Raw genomic sequence first — 23,343 nt, forward strand, 5'->3', positions numbered from 1 at the left:
AGGGTCAGGGCGGGGAGGGTGAGGAAGGGAAGGGGCGGGTGGGAGGGTGAGGGAGGGAAGGGGCAAATGGGAGAGTCAGGGAGGGAAGGGGGCGAATGGGCGGGTTGGTGAGCAGAGACATGACTTGTTTCTTTGGTTGCGTTTTAAAAGTTATTTTGATTAACGAACTTAGGATTTGAGAAATGTGCAGTATTTCAAATTACAGGGTGCCACATTTTGATTCTTTCTGTCCACGAGAACGGTCTGACAGTTCCAAACTCTACAGCTTTTGCAGAAGTTGCAAGCGAAACATCTGACTCATTTGGCATTGTTTTATTTAAAAATGTCATTCTCAAGATCTCGGCTATAACATTGAGGAAGGAATTGCATTATTTATTTCAAGATCAGAGCTCTCAGTCAGTGATCATGGTATGAAAAACTGATGTGTTTTTTCTGAGTTTTGTTAGTTTCATTGCCATGTGGGGAACTCTTTGCACAACGTGCTCATGTGGTTTTAACAACAAAGTGGATATGCAAGCATAAAAAGCTTTTCAGAACGTTTTCTTCCTCAGCATGACTGTCGGACAGCAATACAGTCAGTAGGGGAACAGATTTGGTGCAACACTTGTTGGAGTTCCTTCAACATTAGATGGTCTAAGTCCCGAGGAATGATTTTCACAGCAAGTTTGAAATGTAGAAATTTTAATAGCCGATCTTATACATTCATGAGAGGGGTCATCAGTGAAATGGGTATTGGTTTGACAAAAGAGTTGTATAAATTTTATAAAAGCTTTTGTTTTACATCACCATCTTGCGTGTTAGGCAGCATTCTCCATTTGTTTGAAAGTTATTTTTGCTCATTCATGGGATGTGGGCGTCACTGGCTGGACCAGTGTCTATTTGCCATTCCGTTAAAAATAGGTGCAGAAGTTGGCCATTTGGCCCTTCAAGCGTGTGCCATCATTCGATATGATCATGGCTGATCAACCAATCTCAGTATCCCATTCCAGCCTTCTCCCCATACCCTTTGAGCCCTTTAGCAACAAGGGCTACGTCAAGCTCCCTCTTGAATATATTTAACAAACTGGTCCCAACAGCTTCCTGTGGGAGAGAATTCCACAGGTTCACAGCTCTCTGAGTGAAGAAATTCTTCCTTATTTTAGTCTTGAATGGCTTATCCCTTATTCGTGGTCTGTGATCCCTAATTCTGATCTTTCCAAACATCAGGAGCATTCCTCCTATATCCAGCCTGTCCAGTTGTGTCAGGATTTCAGATGTTTCTATGAGATCGCCCCTCAATCTTCTAAATTCCAGTGAGTACAAGCCCAGTTGATCTGGTCTTTCCTCTTTTACCCCAATTAGCTGGAGTGTAGCCAGTTTAGTGGTAGATGTCTCCCCACTCAGATGGGGGATTTCAAGATTAGGTCCCAAATTTTTATGGTGAAAGGAGAGAGATTTAGAAAAGACATGAGGGGCAACCTTTTTATACAGAAGGTGGTTCGTGAATGGAATAAACTTCCTGAGGAAGTGGTGGAAGTGGATACAATTACAATGTTTAAAAGACATTTGGTTAAGTGCATAATATGAACGATTTGGTGGGATATGTGCCAGGAGCAGGCAGGTCTGGCTAGTTTTGTTTGGGATTGTAATCGGCGTGGACTGGTTGGACCAAAGAGTCTGTTTCCATGCCAGATGACTCTGACAAAACTGCAGTGTATCATGCAGGCTAGAGCAAGTAAGGACAGCAGTTATCTTTCCTAAAGGGTATTAGTGAACCAAATGGCTTTTCATAACAATCAAAAGTGGTGACCCAATCACCATTAGGCTACCATTTCATCCAGGTTGTTTTTTTAAATTGAATTCAGATTTCACCATCTGGCATAGTGGAATTGAAGTCCGTGCTTTCAGAACATTAGCCTGGAGCTCCAGATTATAGTCCAGTAACATTACCACCACACTACCTCTTCCCACTCGCCCCTTCTCAGTTTCATGGATATAGAACTTTATTAGAAGAGCTCTATATTGGGCTGTGGAGATTTCGTGCAGTTCGACTGGATTTCTTTTCCCAAAATTCACACAAAACTAATGTAAATAACGCCAGCAAACACAAAATATTACGGACTCCCAGGTACATAAATCACCATTGTGAGTTTTCTGCTAATTGCTGTAGTTTGCAGAACTTCATAAATGCTCTGGAAATTAAGCCGGTTATTTTGAGGATAAGGAACATGAAGAAAACTTTAGAAGCTTTGAATGGAATGTGTCTTTTAAAATTCATTCAGAAACTGACTAGCCCAATCCAACCAGCAAATGGCTTTATATGTACTTTGAAAGTTCCTTTCAGTAATTCAAGTTCTGGTTTCTCAGCTAGTGAAATGGATATTGAGATTATAAGTGGTAAATCCATTTGCAGCTGTATTAATGGAATTGAAATTTGGATTGTGGTGAAAGTTGCATTGTGCATTTTGCCACTTTAGGTTACCATAAAAATATGCACCAGCAGAGGGAGTGTGCTTGGAGGAGATGATGATAAAGTCTTCAATATCTTTGGCTGAAAATAAGACTGTTTCTATCACTCTGAAGTATGTCATAGGATATTTTTAAAACTATTACTTTTTGAAAGAAGTTTTAAAGTTTGCTGTTTCTTGGTAGATTTTGTTTTCAGCAACGTTCACGTAAGTAAGAAGATATTTTCAGCTGGGGGGACTTTTTTCATTCTTCATAGAATGTGGACATCATTGACTAGGTCAGCACTTACTCCACATGCCTAATTGCCTGGGAGGCAGTTAAGAGTCAACAGTATTGTAAAACACATTCCAAATAGGTGGCATTTTATACCAGAATCACTGGTTATGCTTGCAGTGGGAGACTCTATCTTCATTGAGTATTTTTAAAGAAGCAAGGTGAAATGGAATGTATCCAGTTTGGTACATCGTATTAAGCTCTAAGTGATCCAGTGCTAAGTAGGCAACATCAGAGGTATCCAGTAGCACATTGTTCCTCCAATGGTACTCCCAGCATGCCATCATTAGAGTTTCCACCATCCATTGATTTTTCAACCACAGTGGGTGGCACGGTGGCACAGTGGTTAGCACTGCTGCCTCACAGCGCCAGAGACCCGGGTTCAATTCCCGCCTCTGGCGACTAACTGTGTGGAGTTTGCACGTTCTCCCAGTGTCTGCGTGGGTTTCCTCCCACAGTCCAAAAATGTGCAGGTTAGGTGAATTGGCCATGCTAAATTGCCCGTAGTGTTAGGGGCAGGGGTAAATGTCTGGGAATGGGTCTGGATGGGTTGCGCTTGGGTGGTCGGTCGGTGTGGACTTGTTGCCCGAAGGGCCTGTTTCCACACTGTAAGTAATCTAATCTAATCTAATCTAGTACACGACATATTCATCAGTTAGGTGACTGTCTAAAATATGTGAAGTATTTTTTTTATATAAAACAAAATCATAAAACTTTTAGAACACTTGGGTGTAATTTCTATTGAGCAATGTTCAAGTGAGTCTGAATGGAAACTTGTGGGATTGGGTGGACAGGTATCAGTTTTCGAAACTTTGGAAATGTTGGATGCAATTTTGTGCTGGAATCACCTGTTGTACTCCGCGTGGGAAAGCCTCTGTGTTGTGCAGGTCCTTGAAGCGCAGAGATAGCTTGCCATTGAGTCTTCCTCTCATTCACATGTTGGATGTGGGCATGGCTGGCTGGACAGCATTTGTTACCTGCCCCTTGAGAAGGTGATAGTGAGTTGCCTCTTGAACCACTGCAGTCCCTGTGCTGGAAGGAGACCCACTACATTGTTAGGGAGGGAATTCCAGGATTTTGACACAGCAACCGTGAAGGAACAGCAATATATTTGCAAGTCAGGTTGATGAGAGGCTTGAAGGGGAACTTGTAGGTGGTGTTCCCATTAAATCTGCTGCCTGCAACAAGAGCTTGCACAAGGAGTCTTTTAACATGGGCTTGCTGTTGTTGCTACCACTCAGTTCCAGCTGACCAAGAGACTCTCCGGCCCTTACTGCTAGGCTTAAGTGTCTCAGAAAGATTTGCAGGTTGTCAATTAACATGTTCATAGCCACTGAGTCCTGGGGCAGACCCTGAATTCCTGATTCTCTGTCTCAGAGACATTACCTATCTTGTCACAAGACCACCTTGTGGCAAAATCTTAGGCATTGGAATATTCAAAGGCATGAAGTCCAATGTGACATGACATTGGAATTGGCTGTACTTTGCTTCTCCAGAGGGTGGTCCAATAATGTACAGACAGAGACACTCGGTAATTCAAATGTTTTCTTGTCAGTTCACACCATTGGCATGATGGGTGGAAAGGAAGCGTGTCAAGATAAGGGCAGTGTTTGACATGGCTACTGCTTAATGAAGCTTTGACTTGTATGATGGAGTTGCTTTTGGCTGGAATATTCTGAACATAAATGCAACATTGTGGTGCCCTGCCTCAAGTAGACACAAACGTACAAAATCATGACAGAACTTTCTGATGCTTGTCAGGTGCTGGAAAAAGACTCTATAATTATTCAATTCAAAAATAAGAGTTGGATTCAAATATGAAAAAAAAGACTCAAAGGTATGTTCTGCTGTTGCTCTTTCTTTCATTATTAGAGTAATTCTAGGGTTGAGAGTCCAGGTTCAGTATTGGCCTATTCTGGCTGATAAAGTGTGGAAACAGGCCCCTAGGCCCAACAAGTCCACACTGACCCTCCGAAGGGTATCCCACCCAGAACCATTCCCCATTCCTCTACATTTACCCCTGACTAATACGCCTAACCTACACATCCCTGAGCACTATGGGCAATTTAGCACAGCTAATTCATCTAACCTGCACATCTTTGGATTGTGGGAGGAAACTGGAGCACCTGGAGGAAACCCACATAAACACTGGGAGAATGTGCAAACTCCACACAGACAGTTGCCTGAGGCTGGAATCGAACCCAGTTCCCTGGCGCTGAGAGGCAGCAGTGCTAACCACTGATCCACTGAGTTGAATTGTTCTTGAAGGAGGCCTTGATATTTGAGTGTTTATTGTTGCCACTATACTTGAATGAGGAAATATCTCATAATATGTGTGAAGTGTTTTGGCGCTGATTCTATCAGAGGAAGGAAGCACACCATTTAAGTCACATATGTCGATCTTTATAAAATGCACGTTTGGCAACTCTACTTGACTTTGAGAGATATTTTTAATTTGCTGTGTTTAAATCCAGCTTCACAGCACTCTGAATGATACTTTGGCTGATTTGTTCTAAATTTCCATCTTTTCAGGAATCAGCAGACATGGTGGAAGAGCATAGATTTTGTTGCTAGGTCAGTAGCAGATAACCATGCAAGATTAATTCCAGAACTTGATTCAGATCTAGTTTCTCATTGAGGGTTAGACTGGGCCAAATAACTTTCAATGGTTTCTTTTATCTTAAGGAGTTGTGTTGAGTAGAAAATTTGTTTGTCTTTGGTTCTCAACAGCATTTGTGTTTTTACAGTTTGATAAATTAGTAACGTATAACCTTGGCCTCTGTTAGATTGTATGTTTATCCCTGGCAACCAAAAATAATGGAAATAATGTGACAGCATGTATTAAGCATTTTTATTTAATACTGAAGTATTCCACAGTTATTGACCATTTGAGGCAAGTAAATACGCATTTTATTCCAGAGGGAATGAAGTCTTACTCACTTACTGAAGTAAAGGTAATGTTGTTATAGTCTTACAGGACAATAGGCTGCTCTATCGTTAGCGATATGGCTGATGGCAGTTTAACCTGAGGGTCCCCACACCTCAGGTGAGGGGAGAGGCAGAGAAGGAGAGCCCTTCTTGGAAACCTCAGCCAGTGCAGGGATTTAACCCTTACTGTTGGCGTCGCTCTGCATCACAAACCAGCCATCCAGCCAACTGAGCTAAACAAACGCTGACTCCAGCAAAAATACTAGCAAGTGACTGCATAGAGAATAACGAACTTGCATTGACATTGTGCTTTTCATGACTTCCAAACACCGCAAAGTGCTTCATTGTCAACAAAGTATTGGAATATAGTCACTATTGTAGTATAGAAGATGAGGTTGCCAATTGACTCACAGGAAGCTCTCCGAAACAGTAATGTGAAATTAATTGTTAGTCTTTGTTTGGAGGGTTAATTATTGTTCTCCTTTTAAATAGTATCATGTGATCTTTTGCAATTACCTAAGAAGAGCTGGGGGGAGCGAGATGTTGGGGAGGGAAGCTTGTATTAAAGATCCTGAGAATTGCAAAGATGTATAAATTGCAAAATAATGTTTTACAGGTGGAACAATATTAGCCTGCAAAACCGAATGAAGGCGTTTTTAAGTCTGTTTTGGGATATGTGAAAGTCGTCATGTGTGGGAAATGTGTATAGGTGGTTTCAGGCATGGAACCAATCTGGTAGATAAAACTGCAACAGCTGCCTTACAGTTCGACTTGTTGGATTCATTAATGATGTGGCCCATGATACTCATTCTGAAAGTGTAATTTCTGCAGTTAATTGGAAATAAACGGTTACAATCAATGATATTAATGTTAATTGGATAGCCGTGATCAGCCGGGCATGTTTGACACATCTGTTGCTCAAACACTTTCTAAATGATCCAGTCAAGGATACTGAAAATCAAATCTCTTGTCATTAGAATTATTAACTTGTGGGACTGCATGGTATTAAGATTGAAGGAAATATATTCATGGACAGTGTTAGGAACACAGAAATGAGAGTAGGTCAGTAAATCCATTGAGGCTGCTCCATGATTTAGTTAGATCATTGTTGACTATCCATCTCAAATTCACTTTTCCACAATATCACCATATCCCTTGAAACCCACTGACTTCTAGTCTTGATCTACCACAGCCTCTTAGATGACACAACTCTTCCTTCAAGATTATATTCCCTGGTTTAGAGTCACATGGAGTACCATATCTTCTCCAACCAGGTCATGTCCTGTGCGAATTTTGTAAGTTTCAAAAAGATCATCTCTCTTCTTTCTAAAGCTGTAGAAAATACAGACCAGTTTCCCTCAATTTCTCCTGATAAAACAAACTCAACACCCCAAGGGTTAGTCTGGCGGACCACTTTGGCACTCTCTCTATGACAAGCATATCCTTCCTTGCATAAGGAGATCAAAAGTGTACACCAGACTGCAGGTGCTATCTCAGTAAGACTCTATACAGCTGCAACAATGCATCGTTGCTCCAGTACCCAAACCCCCTTACAGTGAAAATCAGGATACCACTTAGCTTCCTAATTGCATGCTGCACCTGCAATACTAGGTGTTGTGATTCATGAACAGGGACTCCCAAATCTCTCTGGTCATCAGAACCTCTCACCTTTTAAGAAATATTCTGCCATTCTGTTTTTTTTCCTACCAAAATGGATAGCCTCACAATTAATTCGCAATGTAATCCACCTGGCATGTTGCAGCCCGTTCCTATAGTCTGTCCAAGCCCCCTTCATCCCTTCTTGAATCCTCTTCGCAATTTCCACTCCCACATAGTTTTGAGCCATTAAAAAAAAGGAAATATTATGATTGAAAATATTTGCAAAATGTTGGAAATATTACAATTGCTGTCTGCATCCAAACATGTATAAAGATGATAAAGGGTTGTGTGCCTTAGGGAATCTCAATTGTAACAACCTGCCATCCTGAGAATGATCCATTATCCATGCTTTGTTTCTTTTGTCTGTGAATTATTCCCAATTCATATCAATGTATTCCCACCAATTCAATGTGCTCTAATTTTATTTACTTTCCTCCTGTGTGGGACCTTATTAAAGTCCTTTTGAAAATCCAAGGACACTACATCCTCTGGCTGTCCTTTATCAGTGCTACAGTTAGCGTTCTGAGAAAACTAGGAGAAACTGATGAAGTAAACCAGTGTTGACTCTGCCCAATATTACCATTCCATTCAGTATTAACAGTGTGGTCAAGGGAGGTCTGGAATCCCAGGACAAGGGAGGGGAGGGAGATCAAGATGAAGGAGAGGTGGTTGGGGTGGGATTAGGAAGTGGGGCAGGGGAGGGAAAGTGTGAGGACAAAGGGATAGACACGGACCTGGGAAGTTAGGAGGGTCAGCATCAGGCAGTGGAGAGAATTGGAAGGGTGGGGAGAAGGGAGCGAAAGGTTGTGGGGAAGAATATGAGAGACTCCTTCGATCTCCCCCTTGACTCACCCAATCCCCCATCCCTAGTCCCCCAATAGTTTGATCCCATGTGCATGTGCATTTCTGGGTGAGCGCACAAGCGCAGATGCTCTGTTGTTGCAGTGTTAACAAACACTGCCATATAAATAAGAGGCTTAACAGCTGACTTCATTGATAAACATCAGCTCTTAACATCACCAGCACAACACACAAGGTCATTGCTTCCCACACCCTCATCCAATCATACTCTTCGAACTCTTTCCTGCAGGCACCCAGATCAGAACCCTGTTGCCCTTCTCCCTCCCTCACTCCCATTCCCCTCACGTTCCCTACGCCTCAACTTGAGAGCCCCCAACTCCCAATATTCCTTCCCTCTGTCCTTGATTCCTGGTCATACTGGTCCCACAACAGGACCTCAAATTCTCACCTTTTCACTGCGTTGAGGCTCCCACAACTTTTACCTCTGCAAGATTATGATCACAACCCCTGCCACCAGTTGTGTAGCAGTGGCCTGGTCAGGCAGTGCCATCTCCTGCAACACCATCTTTAGTCTGTTGAGGTTCGAGGCCCAATACGCAGGGTTCCTCAGACATCCCCTTTATGCTATGGCTAGTGTGTCCCTAGTGTCTGCAGGTGAGTACTCACCACCTCATTGATCCTCACTCAGTTGAGCTGCCAAAAATACTTGTTTCTGTCACAAACCAGGTAACAATGAGATAAACTGACAGAAGACCTTGATTGATTTTTAAAAATTCATTCGTGGGATGAAGGTGTCACTGGCTAGGTAAGCAATTATTGCCCGTCCCTAATTAACTAGAGAGTAGTTGAGAGTAAACCAATTGCTGTGGGTCTAGAGTCCCAAATAGGCCAGACCAGGTAAGGGCAGCAGTTTCCATCCCTAAACAGGATTGGTGAACCAGATGGGATTTTCCAACACTCGAAGTCATCCTTGAACTCTTATTTTCAGATTTCTACTGAATCCAGATTCTAACCATGATGAGATTTGAACCCAGATCCCTAGATTGGGTGTCTGGATCGGCAGTCAGCAATGATACCACTCAGCTATTGCCCCTCGAGTAGGAATGAACACACTTTTCTAATTATCTTCAGCCCATATCTTTTGTTACTCTGTAATATTAAGTACTGTACATAAATTTATAATTAATGATGCTGTTCCTGTGTCTTTATTAACGTACAGTTTCTCAGAAAAAGAAGCCACTTCAGTTGAATAGTTTTTACCTGATTCAGTAGCAACAGTTGAAATGATGTACAAGTTGACAATTGTAGCAGTATATCACAAATCTTTGGGAGCTTTCTTGTTATTTGTGCTGAGCTTATACACCAACCAACCTCTTAGTGATAAACGAATACTGGCTGCTTTGTCACCTCTGGGGTTTAACCTGCCTTCAAATTCTCCATTCTTTGCTACTATCTAATGGATGTTTTTTTCAGCTTCACATCTTGCAGTACATATGACAGGAAAAGGAAGTGTATTATTAGCTTCTACCAGAATATTAATTACAGTAGTCACTATACTTCAGGAACACTTCATTTACTGTAAACTACTTTGGGGTGTCTTGATAAAGCACTGTTATAAACCAAGGCTAGCTCAGTCTTTCTTTTGGTGTTTCTTTCTGGTTCTCCTTATTTTTATTTATCGAGTCTGTACTTCCACTCTCCCTTCCTTCCTTTCCATCTCAAGTATTCAGTGCCTTACTTTTAAGATCCTTATCCTTGTTTGAGTCCCTCGATGGCCTTGCTATGTTTAGTGGAATATCAGCTGAGATTATACCCATAGGTCTCAGAGTAGGACTCCGTCCACCCTTGAACTCAGGATACTTTGACTCCCTCTGTGACCTTGCTATGTCTGTAATCTCCACCAGCCCCACAAACCATTTGCTCCTCTAATTCTGGCCTCTTGAGCAAATACAGTTGTCATCACTTAACCGCTGGTGGGTGTGCTTTCAACAGCTTGGGCTCCAAGCTCTGAAATTTCCATCCTTCACCTCAATGTTTCTCTACCTCTTGTCCCTCTGTGAAGATAATCTTTTCTGCTTACTTGACCTGTCCTAATTCGTCCAGTGTCTGTTTCTCAATGTCACAATTGCTTTAGAACATTCCTGTGCCCCGGGATATTTTAGTGGTGCTTTATATTATGCACAAGTGATTCTTATTTCCTCCCCTTCTGAACTTTCCTTCTTGTCTCACCGTTCTATTAGCTTCGTTTATGCTGGCACTCAATGTCCAATCACATTTGCATTGTCAGCTGCCTCTCAGCGTAGATCTACCAGGTGGACATGGAGAGAGATTTAGACTGATGCTGTCCTAACTAAAGCCATTAATGCCTGATTAGACGCCCCAGACGAGTTTGACTGCTTCCTGAAAGTTGAAAATTAAAGATTGTCATTGCAATCACATTATAAATATTTTCCAATCAACCTTTGTTTTTTACTCACTTGTGGGACATGGGTATTGCTGCCTGGCCAAGCATTTATTGCCTGTCTCTAGTTGCTCTTGTGAAGGTGGTGGTGAAGTGCCTTCTTGAACCCCTGCTGTGGGTAGACCCACAATACCATTAAAGAGGGGATTTTGACCGAGCCACAGTGAAGTAATGCCAATATTTCTCCAAATCATGATGGCGAGTGACTTGGAGGGGAACTTGCAGATGGTGGTGTCCTTACATCTTTGCTGCCCTTGTCCTTCTAGAGGGAAGTGGCCATGGGTTTAGAAGGTGCTGTCTGAGGATCTTTGGTAAATTTCTGCAGTGCATCTTGTAGTGTCAGTGGTGGAGAGACTGGGTATTTGTGAGTGTGGTGCCAGTCAGGTTGGCTGCTTTGTCCAGGATGGTGTCAAGCTCGAGTGTTGTTGGAGCTGCAAGATTCTAGGCAAGGTGGGGAGTATCCATCACACTCCTGCTTTGTGGACAGGCTATTGGACAATGCGTGCTCCCCCCCCCCCCCAAGGATACCCAGCCACAAAAGAGAGGCAGGCAGTCAGCACAGATGATCCCCTCTGTGGCTTATTGCCTGGGCCTGTTTATAGATGCCTGGTCAGGCCCAGGAGCAGACCCACAAAGAGGCCCTCTGATCTGCCAACACCCCTCCCCACTGGATACCCAAAGATCCATGAGCGTGAGACTAACGCACAACCAAAAGCACAACAAAAGATTTTTCAAGTAAAAAGGGAGAGCAATCACCCATAATCAATAGGTCCACAGACTCTACGAGTGCCACAAAATAAACAGTTGGGCTGGCAGTCCATGAACAGTTGCAATGTGCAGATATAAGGGACTGCTGCGTGCAACACCCTCCGTCTCTGAGGCAGGACTCCTGTATGGAGAGCCCTCCACTGTGGATCCCTGCTGCCCAGCAGTGGGTAAGCATGGCAAGACATGAATGGGTGGCGAATATAGAGTTAAGGTGAATGGTGTGCAGCTGCAGCCTTACCAAAAACCGCCTCTTTGCAAGATGGAAAGTCACACCACACATACCCAAGAGGCAGCTCAGGTTACACGTATAGTCACTTTTAAAAAAAATATTTGACCTATTTTTTCGAATCTACTTGTTCAGAGATGCTATTACACACCTCTCAGGTAGGTTGGATTGAGCCGGGGCCTCCCGAGTCAGGGGTAGGGACACTATCTCTGTGCCAGCTCCCCCCACCCCTCCACCCCAGCCATAGTCATAATTTATGCACTTGCAAATTCGCTGACTCAACTGAGTAACCTTTAGACTCATTGTTGAGCTAACTGACACTGCTTACTCCTGCTCCCACTCAAATTCAATGTTAGGTCAGAGTTTAGAGGTTCTTGTGGTAATATCACCACCTCTGGGCCAGGTTTTCTCTGGGTTCACTTCTCACCTGGAGGTGAGGGGTGTGTCACAACACGTCATGTTGACTAAAAATAATTCAGATTGAAGTGAGACAGCTTTCCCCTGCCTCTCAAGGTCTGCCCAGGAAACCTTATCGGCTGTTAGCTGTAATGGTAAGCTGCTGACCCTCTCCTTACCCTGGCAGCTGGATTTCTGCCTTCAGGATAGTGAATCCCAAGAAAGGTCTGTCCCTGGTCAGTTTAGTACCTGACGTCCACTTGGGCCTCAACCTCAAAAGCAGCACTTGTCTCCCGCCAGTTCTTGACTTGACAAACTGAATCCAAAACAATTCAGTTCAACTTTATGGAGAAATACAACATGGCAACCTACGCTTCTCTTGAAGGTCATAATCCAAGATGTCTAAATCCCCATCTCATTATGGCCTTTTTGTTCTGGAATTACTTTAAAATCTTGTCAAAGATATAAAACTGTGGTAGTTTTGATCTACATTGCGGAGATCTCCTTTTAACAAAGTGCCCTTCAATGACTGATGGAAGATCTTGCAGTGACTGTGTCGACGGGCAGGGCATTTAGCCTGCTCCTTGTTGCCCCATTGCAGTTCCTCGCGATTAATTTCGGTGAACATAATTTTTATGCTTGTCCCCACTGTCCTTTCTCTCCTCATCCTGAAATCATTGATGCCCTGCTTGCTCAGTCAACAGCTTTCCAAAAGCACTTTTTTTCCTCTCTCTAAGTATTTTGACAGCGAGCAGCAGCAGCAAGATAATCAATTGGAGACTGACCCTTTCCTTGCGCAAGGTCCATGCGTACGTGTCTATTAACACTCATTGAATAGTGATCTGGAGTGGGAATCCCAGGCATGAGTCCTACTCTTTTTGTGTGTATATGTGTGTGTCTCTCTCTCTCTCTCTCTGTCCCCAGCCACCTCCCTCCCAGCAGAGGTTTTTTTTTATTTCAAAAATATGCTTTATTCATAAAATACTTTGGTCTGTACAGTTGGACATGCCATACGTATGTAAACATTCCATTTCTTTGCATACCGAAACAGAGTAATCATTCCTATTTACAGGTCTGTACAATTACATTTTTAGCTGAGGCGTCAGCAGAGCCCAAACGACTGCACGGGCTCCCTGTTCTTCTTTAAGCAGGCAGATGTTACACGGTGGTCTTTCCCCACCGCGCCTTGGCGGCAGCTGCCCCAAGCTTCAGCACGTTCCTCAACACGTAGTCCTGGACCTTGGAATGTGCCAGTCTGCAACACTCAGTCGGGGTCAACTCTTTCAGCCGGAAGATCAACAGGTTTCGGACCGCCCAGAGAGCGTCCTTCACCGAGTTGATGATCCTCCAGGCACAGTTGATGTTCGTCTCGGTGTGCATCCCGGGGAACAGGCCGTAGAGCACGGAGTCCCGCGTCACGGCGCTGCTCGGGACGAACCTCGACAAACACCACTCTCCAGACTTCTTCTGCACAGGCACATTCCAGAAGGAGATGTCTGACAGTCTCGTCCCCCCCGCAGCCGCTTTGAGGGCAGTGTGCGGTGCGGCTGAGAGTCCGGCCGTGCATAAAGGATCTCATAGGCTGAGCCCTTCTCACCACCAGCCAAACCATGTCTTGGTGCTTGTTGGAAAGTTCTGGCGATGAGGCATTCTGCCAAATGGCTTTGACAGTCTGCTCATGGAACCGCTCGATAGGATCTGCCCTCTCCTTTTCCCGAAGGGTCGCAAGGACACTACGTGCTGACCACTTCCTGATGAACTTGTGGTCAAAGGTGTTTTTCTTCATAAACTTCTCCACGAAGGACAGGTGATACGGAACGGTCCAATGGTGATACTCGGAGCATTCCGCGGCAGCGAGGCCAGGCCCATCCTTCACAACACCGGGGACAGGTAGAACCTCAGTACGTAGTGACACTTGGTGTTTGCGTACCGGGGATCCACGCACAGCTTGATGCAGCTACACACAAAGGTGGCCATCAGGGTGAGGGTGGCATTGGGTGTATTTTTTCCCCTGTTGCCCAGATCTTTGTACATCTAGTCCCTTCGGACCCGGTCCATCTTTGACCTCCATATAAACTGGAAGATGGCACAGGTTCTGGGAATAGGCCAGACCTGTGCCACGTATAACAGCAATGACAGTGCCTCACACCTGATGACCAGGTCTTTTCCCACGATGGAGAGCGACCGTAGCTTCCATCTGCCCAGTTTCTGCCTCACTTTGCTGATGCGCTCCTCCCAAGACTTGGCGCACGCCCCAGCCCCCCCCGAACCAAATACCCAGCACCTTCAGGTGGTCGGTCCTGACAGTGAAGGGGATCGAGGATTGGCCGACCCAGTTCCCGAAGAGCATGGCCTCACTCTTGCCTCGGTTTACTTTGGCCCCCGAGGCCCGTTCAAACTGGTCACATATGCAATTGAGTCTGCGCACGGACAGCGGATCAGAGCAGAAAACGGTGACGTCATCCATGTACATGGAGGCCTTAACCTGCAGGCCCCCGCAGCCAGGAATAGTCACCCCTCTCAGGCTCGCATCCTTCCTGATGGACTCGGCAAGTGGCTCTATGCAGCACACAAACAAGGCAGGAGAGAGAGGGCAGCCCTGCCTGACTCCAGATCTGACTGGGAAGCTATCTGATTCCCACCCATTGATTGAGACTGCACTGACAATGTTGGTGTAGAGCAGTCTGATCCAATTGCAGATTCCCTCCCCAAAGCCCATTTTGGAGAGAACATCTCTCATATACCTGTGTGATATCCTGTCAAAGGCTTTCTCCTGGTTCAGGCTGATTAAGCAGTTGTCCAACCCTCTGTCCTGCACGTAGGCGATCGTATCCCTGAGGAGTGCGAGACTCTCAGTGATCTTCCTGCCCAGTACAGCACAGGTTTGGTCAGGGTGAATCACCGACCCCAGAGCAGACCTGACCCGGTTGGCGATAACCTTTGACAGAATTTTGTAATCCACATTCAACAGTGAGATTGGTCTCCAATTTCTGAGTTCCTCCCTCTCCCCCTTCTGCTTGTAGATGAGGGTGATGATGCCTTTCCTCATGGAATCACTCATGGTACCTGCCAGAAGCATACTGACATACACCTCCAGCAGGTCCTGGCCAATCAAGTCCCACAGAGCGGAATAGAGCTCGACCGGTAAGCCGTCGCTTCCGGGAGTTTTATTCTTTTCGAATGACTCGAGGGCCTTGGTCAGCGCGTCCAGAGATAGCAGCTGGTCCAGCCTCTCGCGTGTTCTGTCATCAAAGACCTCCGTGATAGAGGACAGGAACGACTGGGAGGCCGCACTGTCAGTCGGCTTCGCGTCATACAGACCGGCATAGAAAGATTTGCTGATCCTCATGACGTCAGCCTGAGATGACGTTATCGAGCCATCTTCTTCCTTCAGGCTGCTGAGCACAGAGCTCTCTTTGTGCACCTTCTGGAAGAAGAAACGTGAGCACGTCTCGTCCTGCTCCACCGAGCGGACCCTGGACCGGAAGATTATCTTGGAGGCAAAGAGCGAGGCTTGCTGGCCCTTCACCTCCTTGAGGTCCTCCGTGACATAAACCCTCATCGTCTGCAGCAGGAGCAGGTTCTGCATACTTTCCTGGAGCTGGGACAGTTTTCCCCGCCTCTCTCTCACCTCCTGAACACCTTTGAGGATGAGGAACCTCTTGATGTTCCCTTTTACTGTTTCCCACCAGTCCGCTGGAGACTCAAAGAGGGGCTTCGCAGTTCTCCAACCTGCGTAGTCCCTCGTGAGCTCCTCAATGTTTCCCGGGGACAACAGCTTTGTATTCAGCTTCCATATTCCCTTACCAGCCCGCTGCTCGTCCTGTAGGTGACAGTCAGCCAGCAGGAGGCAGTGGTCAGAGAAGAACACCGGCTTGACGTCGGTGGATCTGATCGAGAGCGTTCGGGACACAAACAGGTAATCTGTCCTTGAGCGGATAGACCCGTCTGCCCGTGACCAGGTGTATCTACGCTGCGCTCCATCTGCAGGGGTGCTGAAGACGTCGTGCAGTTTGGCATCTTTTACCATGTCCATCAGGGCTCTGGACGTGGCGTCCAGTTTACTGTCCCCCCCCCCCCCCCCCCCCCCCCCCCGCCAGATCGTCCATCTGCTACAATGATACTGTTGAAGTCTCCGGCCAGAATGACTGGCCTGGACGTAGCCAGCAACAGTGGAAGCTGCTGCAGGACGGCCAACCATTCACTCTTACCCACTGGGGCGTACACATTAATCAGTCTCAGGAGCATTCCTGTTCATGACCTCGGTGATGAGGAGGCGCCCACCCACCACCTCCTTAACCTCTGAGATGGTGAAGTTGCCTCCTCGCAACAGGATACCCAGGCCGGAGACGCGGCTATCGTTGCCCCCCGACCAAACTGGCGGCCCATGGGCCCACAAGGTTGACCATCTCCTGTAGCTGCTGAGGTGCGGTATCCCACATTCCTGCAGAACCAGGATGTCGGCTTTAACGTTGGCCAGGAAGGCCATCGTAGATACACATCACGTAGCCGATTTGATGCTACGCACATTGATGCTGACAATTTTTAACACCATTTTAACAGTTTACGAAGTTAACAGTGTCCATTTGCTGCTGCTCTTGCCCCTCTGGAGTAGCTGTGTGCATCCCTGTGGTGATGGCAAACTGCTGGACCTTCCCAGGGCTGAGGTAGCTGTCCGGCTCCACCTTGGAGCCATTTCCCCACTCTGGTGTTTTCGGGTCGGGCCAGGATCTGCACAATCCAGTTCTCCATTTGACAAACGGGGCTGTCACATGACCGCTGTTCCCAGTTACCTGGAGCTGTGGGCCGGTGGGTACCTCTTGGTTCTCACTGGGTGGGGAGAGGCCTTTACCCATCCCCTCAGAGGGATTGTCTTTTCCTGCTTGGGCGGTGCTGCCCTCCTTTTTCCCCACGGCGCTCTGTCTCTTCCTTTGGTGACGACCCTCCTTACGCCCGTCCTCCCCGTCAGAAGAGCTGCCTGTATCCTTGTCATGTAGGTTTCGCTTCCCCCTTCACTGGGTGGCTTTGGGGGCCTTGAGAGGTTTGCTCTTCCTGCTTTTGACAGTAATCCAATCTTCTGCCTCCTTTGATCCCTCCTCTACCATTTCCTCCGTCTGTCTTGAAGGAACTTGGATCGGATGCTGCACCTCCCCACTGTCTGCCTCTGCTCCTCTACAGCCTGCCCTTCCTTCTGGGTGCCTCCAGACACCGTTCCCATGCTGGTTTGTGGTACCTTGCTGGTCTTAGGCGGTCCAAAGCTCGTGTTGCCACCTCCGGCCATCTGCGCGTAGGTGGCGGCCCCTCGTCTTGGGCAGGCCTTGTACATGTGGCCGGCTTCTCCGCACAGATTACAGTTCTAGGCCTCCTTACATTCTTTTAGATTACAGATTACATTACAGTGTGGAAACAGGCCCTTCGGCCCAACAAGTCCACACCGACTCGCCGAAGCGCAACCCACCCATACCCCTACATTTACCCCTTATCTAACACTACGGGCAATTTAGCATGGCCAATTCACCTGACCTGCACATCTTTGGACTATGTGAGGAAACCGGAGCACCCGGAGGAAACCCACGCAGACACGGGGAGAATGTGCAAACTCCACACAGTCAGTCGCCTGAGGCGGGAATTGAACCCGGGTCTCGGGCGCTGTGAGGCAGCAGTGCTAACCGCTGTGCCACCGTGCCGCCCTTGGTCGGGTGGCCTTCCTGCTTGCAGTTTCGGCAGATGGTCACCTTACAATCCGCCGCCATGTGGCCTGACCTCCCGCAGGTTTGGCACACTTTCGACTGCCCTGCGTATGTCAGGTAACCGCTGCTTCCTCCAATGGCAAAGCTGGAGGGTGGGTGGAGGATGTTCCCATTGGCATTGACCCTCAGGGTTACCCTGACCTGTCATTTGCTGGTCCAGATCCCGAAAGGATCGACCACATCGGTGTACTCTCCCTCGACCTGGACGTATCTTCTCAAGAAGGTCAGGACATCTGCTGCTGGGACGTGAGGGTTGTACATCTGGATTGTTACAACGCGACTCCTTTGTGCAGGAAGCACACACAATGGGATCGCCGACAAAATGGAGAACAGAGGTTCCCCTTCCTTCTCCTTGAAGACCTTCAGGAGCTGCTTGCAATTCCTCACGCTCCTGAGGTCACATCGAAATAGCCTGCCCCTGGGAAATTCTGCAGGCAGTACACGTCCGCTGCTTCGAACCCGCAGCACTCCAGCAAAATCTTCTTCACGAACACCGTCCGATCGACTGGTGTGTGCTCCTCCACCTTCTTCACAGTCACCCTTGAATGTGTTGTGAATGTCCTGGCCAGGGCTGCGAGCGGCTGCTGAGGCCATAGCTCTGATGTTGGCTGGTACCTGAATTGGCGTTAGGCCGAAGCCAGAATAAAGATCCACCAAGAGCAGGTCAGCACAACCAAATGATCCTCCAACATCCAATCACGATCCAGCGATGGTCTCCAGCAGCTCCGACGACTCACAACACGATCCCCGTGGTTTCTCCCCCACCAGCACACGTTCGCTGCGTTGAACCTGCAGCACTCGAGCAGAATCTCTTCCTCTGGTCCTCAGGAACTACACATATTCCGAACCAAAAGGCCGAGAAGCTGCATAGGTTTACTAACTCCTCTGATGGAGCCTATGATGTGCTGTCATGTGTTGTTAAGTGGTGAGAGGGTGGACTGGTTGCAGAGTCTTCACATTTCAGTGTATTAATGAACAGAATGTATTTGACATGTTGAAATTAAAAATAAAACTGTTGAATCTGTAGGTTACACTCTTGAGATTTTGCATGTTTCCATTTAAAGACACTATCTGATTTTACTGGCCTTGGGGTTTAACTTCATCTGCGTTTTGATTAGTGGCTGTTCTAAGATCCTATTTGCATGCTTTTAATGTCTTCATTAACTGCTTTATAGTAAATGAATTAAAGGTTACAATCAATAAACAGAAAATTAATGAGAGTGCATTAATCATGCTGCACAATATAATGTTCAAAGGAGGTTAAACCATCATCATTGAGAATGATATCCAGAAATCTGACCTTGGGTAATGCAGCACAGATTCACAGAAATATAAAAATATCAGCAGGCCATTTGGCCCTTTGAGATTGCTCTGCCATTCAATATGATCATGGCTAATCATCCAACTCCATACCATATTCCTGCTTTTTCCTCATACTCTTTGATTCATTTAGTCCTAAGATCTATAAACTATAAACTAATTCCCTCTTGAAAGCTGCCAATGTTTTGGCTTCAACTGTTTTCTGTGGCAGAGAATTTAACAAGCTCATCACTGCCTGAGTGAGGATGTCTCTCCTCATCTCTGTTTTAACTTGTCTACCCTGCATCCTTAAACTGTCTTTCTGCACACACTTTACCTGAACAACATTCTAACATTGCTAATTGGGCTTTTGTGGGCTTGAATATGTGCAGTCACTATTTCAGGTCTTCAGATAGAGTTTGAGATTGAGGATAGTCATATCAGGGAATACTGACGTAGTTTGGTCCCCATAATAATGATTCCTTTTGTTCTAAGTTTCATTATAAATTCTTATGACTGTATTTATAATTGGTGTTACCAATTTAACTTCTTCAATCTGTAAGCGCACCAGTCCTTTACTGATGGAGCATCATCTTTTGGAAGAGTTGTTCTGAACTCACAGGCTGATGAAGATTATCCCACATGAGCATCTTGAAGAAGAGCAAAATAGTTCTCCTCTATGTCCTGGCGAATTTGTTCCTGAACTAACATCCAAAATCAAATCTATTTGGTCTTTACTACATTTAATTTGTGAGGAGGTCTTGAGGGCAAATTTGGCTGTTAGGTTTCTGAGTTTAGATCAGTAACTGGACTTTGAGAGGACATCGCGGACTTGTGCAATGCTGAGGTTATGGCAGTCATTTTGTAAATGCAAGTTGTTCTTTTAATCATAACTTCATACAGCACAGAAGCAGACCTTCAGTCCAACCAGTCCATGGTGACCATTACCCCAAACTAAAGCAGTTCCACCTGCCTGCATTTGGCTCACATCCCTCCAAACATTTCCTATTCATAGAGTCACCCTTGAATACTGCTTGGTTGGGCAATGTTGGCTCAGGAACGGCAGCCACCTTGGACTGGTGGTCTTGGGTAACTTGTTGAGAGTAAAAGTGCATTGCAGAGCTGAACAGGAGGGGCAACTGCTCTGATTCAGCAAATCACGAAGTGGATTAATGCCTGTCTACATTCAGTGTGCAAAGAAATAGAAGCAATGAGCATGTTCAACATTATCTTGTGATATTCGCCAGTTGTTGGATCCCAAGTTTGTTATTTATTTTGAAAATATTAATTATTTAAAAATTAAATTAATCGTGCTTCATCTCACTCCAGAGCTACAAGCAGAATCCATTGCTCCGATCTCCCCCAGTCTTGTCTGGTTTTGCTTGGAAGAGGTGATGGAATGAATGGAGTCTAGTTGGGAGCTTATTAGCATAAATACAAATAAGCAAAATGTGTTCAACAGGAGCTTGTTAAAACTTAATATCAGCTGATCGAGTGCTTTGCCTTGCAATTTTGCAACAGCGAAAGAAAAGATAATGAATATTTAATTCAGCTACTGGCAGTGTACTAATAGTTTTGTGCTTCAGATAGTGACAATGGAGGTCAAAAAGACATTCCTGTTCTGCAATAAGAGTGAATTGAATTTATATACAAAAACCTTTTCATTTTGTTGAATTTTCACAGCATCATGTTTCTTACGCAGGATTTTTTCTTTAACTTTCTAAACATTACAAAATCTGGGCTTTAGCGACCACATCAAATTCTGAAGTGCAAAACTGAGAATGCACCACAGCTTTCAACATCTTACCCTTGCTCACAGAAACACACTCACCAGGCTGTAAAGATTTTATTTACTTGCCAGAATTTAATTGCAAAAGGGACCTTTTATGCAAGCTTCATTTTAAGTAACACTGATTGTAGAATACCAATCCACAACTTGTTGTCAAAGGCTCAAACACTTGGACAAAAACGTGCCTCAGTGAACGTCTCTTGGACAATTGAGGGGGAAGCTAAGCAATAATTAGATCTCTACTGTTGTCCACCAATTAAAACTTGTAACCTTAAGCTTTTGTGTGAAAGTACTGGAAAAGAGAATTTTAAATGCCAATGTTTTCATTCACCCTTAATCAACTTCACAAAAATATACGATCCATTCATTATCACTTTGTTGTTTTTTATTGGGAGTTTCCTGACCACACATTAGCTGCCACCTTCGAAGAGTGTGGTGCTGGAAAAGCACAGCAAGTCAGGCAGCATCCAAGGAGCAGGAAAATTGATGTTTCGGGCATCAGCCCTTCATCAGGAATGTGGGGGAGAAGGGGCTGAGAGATAAATAGGAGGGTGGGGACAGGTGTGGGGGGAAGGTAGCTGGGAAAGCGATATGTAGATCCCAGCTACCTTTGCTCCCCGCTTCCCCCTCCCCCCACCCCCACCCACCTACTTATCTCTCAGCCTCCTTCCCACATTCCTGATGAAGGGCTCATGCCCGAAAAATAGACTCTCCTGCTCCTCGGATGCTGCCTGACCAGCTGTGCTTTCCCAGCACCACACTCTTTGATTCTGATCTCTAGCATCTGCAGTCCCCACTTTCTCATTAGCTGCCACATTTCCTGTATTATCCCAGTGACTACACTTCAACTGTGCTTGACCGCATGATGACTCATTGGTTAGCACTGCTGCCTCGCGACGCCAGAGACCTGAGTTTGATTCCAGCCTCGGTCAACTGTCTGTGTGGAGTCTGCACATTCTCTCTGTCTCTCTGTAGGTTGCCTTCAGGTGCCCTGGTTTCCTCCCACAGTCCAAAGATGTGCAGGTTAGGTGGAGTGGCCATGCTAAATTGCCCATAGTTTTCGGGGATGTGCTAGGTTAGCCATGGGCAAGCAGGGTTATAGGGATGGGATGGGGGATGCGTTTGGATGATGCTCTTCAAAGGGTCGGTGTGGACTCAATGGGCCAAATGACCTGCTTCCACTCTGTGGGGATTGTATGATTCTGTAAAACATTCAAGATGACCTGCAATTGTGAAAGTGCTATTTCAATGAAAGTGTTTCCTTCCTTTAGTTTATCAAGGGCATGACAGGCAAACTGTTAAAATTTTTTCTACAGCTTCCTGAGTTTATAAAACTCCACGTTTCAGAAATGTGAACGATAAAACAGAGAAAATTTGACAATAGGAAGTAAAGTTTTGTTGACAGGAAATGCAGACATAAGATTTCGGGAATACTAAGCAAGTGTTTCAAAGTGCAAGTCATCTGCTTCTCTCCACCAGCCTGACAGTGAAGAAAATTGCCAGCTTGAACAATAATAGCCTTCCTTGTGATCTTGTCTGCTTTGCTTGCCAGGCTTCAATTCGGACCCTAGTTCTAAATGACATTCATCAGTTAGAATGCATAGTTACTAAATGACCAGTTGGTAACTCTGTCACTGTTAGGCACATGGGGAAATGTAAAACCCTTACGCTGGGGACCATACTGTCAATGGTGAACGACGCAACTGACCGTGAAAACTGCGCTGTCTGTTGAATTATACTTTTTGTTGTGGAATGCCACTGTGCAGGGAATCTCATGCCTTGTTTGTGATGGGATAATTAACTTGCTTATGACTGTATCTGTTTTACATTTGTTACTTGCTTGGTTGAGTGGGCAGATTTGCTGTGTGCAATCAGTGCATGATGGTGCATCAGAACACCCCAATGTCATTTCTGCCTGTACTTTTTTCCTCTCTGTAATGGGCGAAGTGACTGTTCTTCACTCGCTATGCCTCCATTGGTAATACTCCAAAGCTGCAGGGGAACCAAGTCACAAAAGCTCCTGTTGAAATTAGCCATTTGGAAACAGACGTGAGAATTTTGTTTTTGGAAACGCTGATGAATAAGTGTTTTGCACATCTGATGGTTTATTTTATTTTCTTGCAGGCTAATGAAACATTTGCCTTTGTTGGGAATGTTACACACTATGCCAGAGTCTGGCTGAACATTTCCTCAGAAATCCGCACATTCCTGGAAGAGGGCAGGCTACAGAACCGCATCAGCTGGCTGCAGCAGGTGGGTATGGCTGTGTCCTGAATCGCTTTGGAACACGGCAAGGTCTATGAAACCGCAAAGGCAGAGACAATCCATTGATTTTTCTCCACATTTCTGTCAAATGTTGACTGAAAAGCAATCATTATAATTCGTTCAGTGAGTTGTCCGCCAGGGACTTGAGTTGACATCTGTTTATATAATGACTTGAAAGGCATTAATTTAACATACCAGCACAGATCACTTGCCCCAGTGCTTGAATTCACTGCAACTCATCGGGCTGCATTGCGAATAAATGAATCCTTTCACCATCACA

At 45.6% G+C, this 23,343-nt stretch overlaps 1 protein-coding gene across 4 annotated transcripts in view; it reads left to right on the forward strand.

Annotated features, from left to right (window-relative positions):
- Window positions 1-23,343, forward strand: part of abca2 (ATP-binding cassette, sub-family A (ABC1), member 2) — a 548,786-nt gene that overhangs the window by 302,828 nt on the left and 222,615 nt on the right. For all 4 annotated transcript variants that reach the window (XM_072566424.1, XM_072566423.1, XM_072566425.1 and 1 more), the window contains exon 11: window positions 22,923-23,051. In XM_072566424.1, coding sequence (XP_072422525.1) covers window positions 22,923-23,051 — 129 coding nt within the window. The remainder of the gene's footprint in view (window positions 1-22,922; window positions 23,052-23,343) is intronic.

This window comes from Chiloscyllium punctatum, chromosome 49 (genome assembly GCF_047496795.1).
Source record: "Chiloscyllium punctatum isolate Juve2018m chromosome 49, sChiPun1.3, whole genome shotgun sequence".
NCBI lineage: Eukaryota > Metazoa > Chordata > Chondrichthyes > Orectolobiformes > Hemiscylliidae > Chiloscyllium > Chiloscyllium punctatum.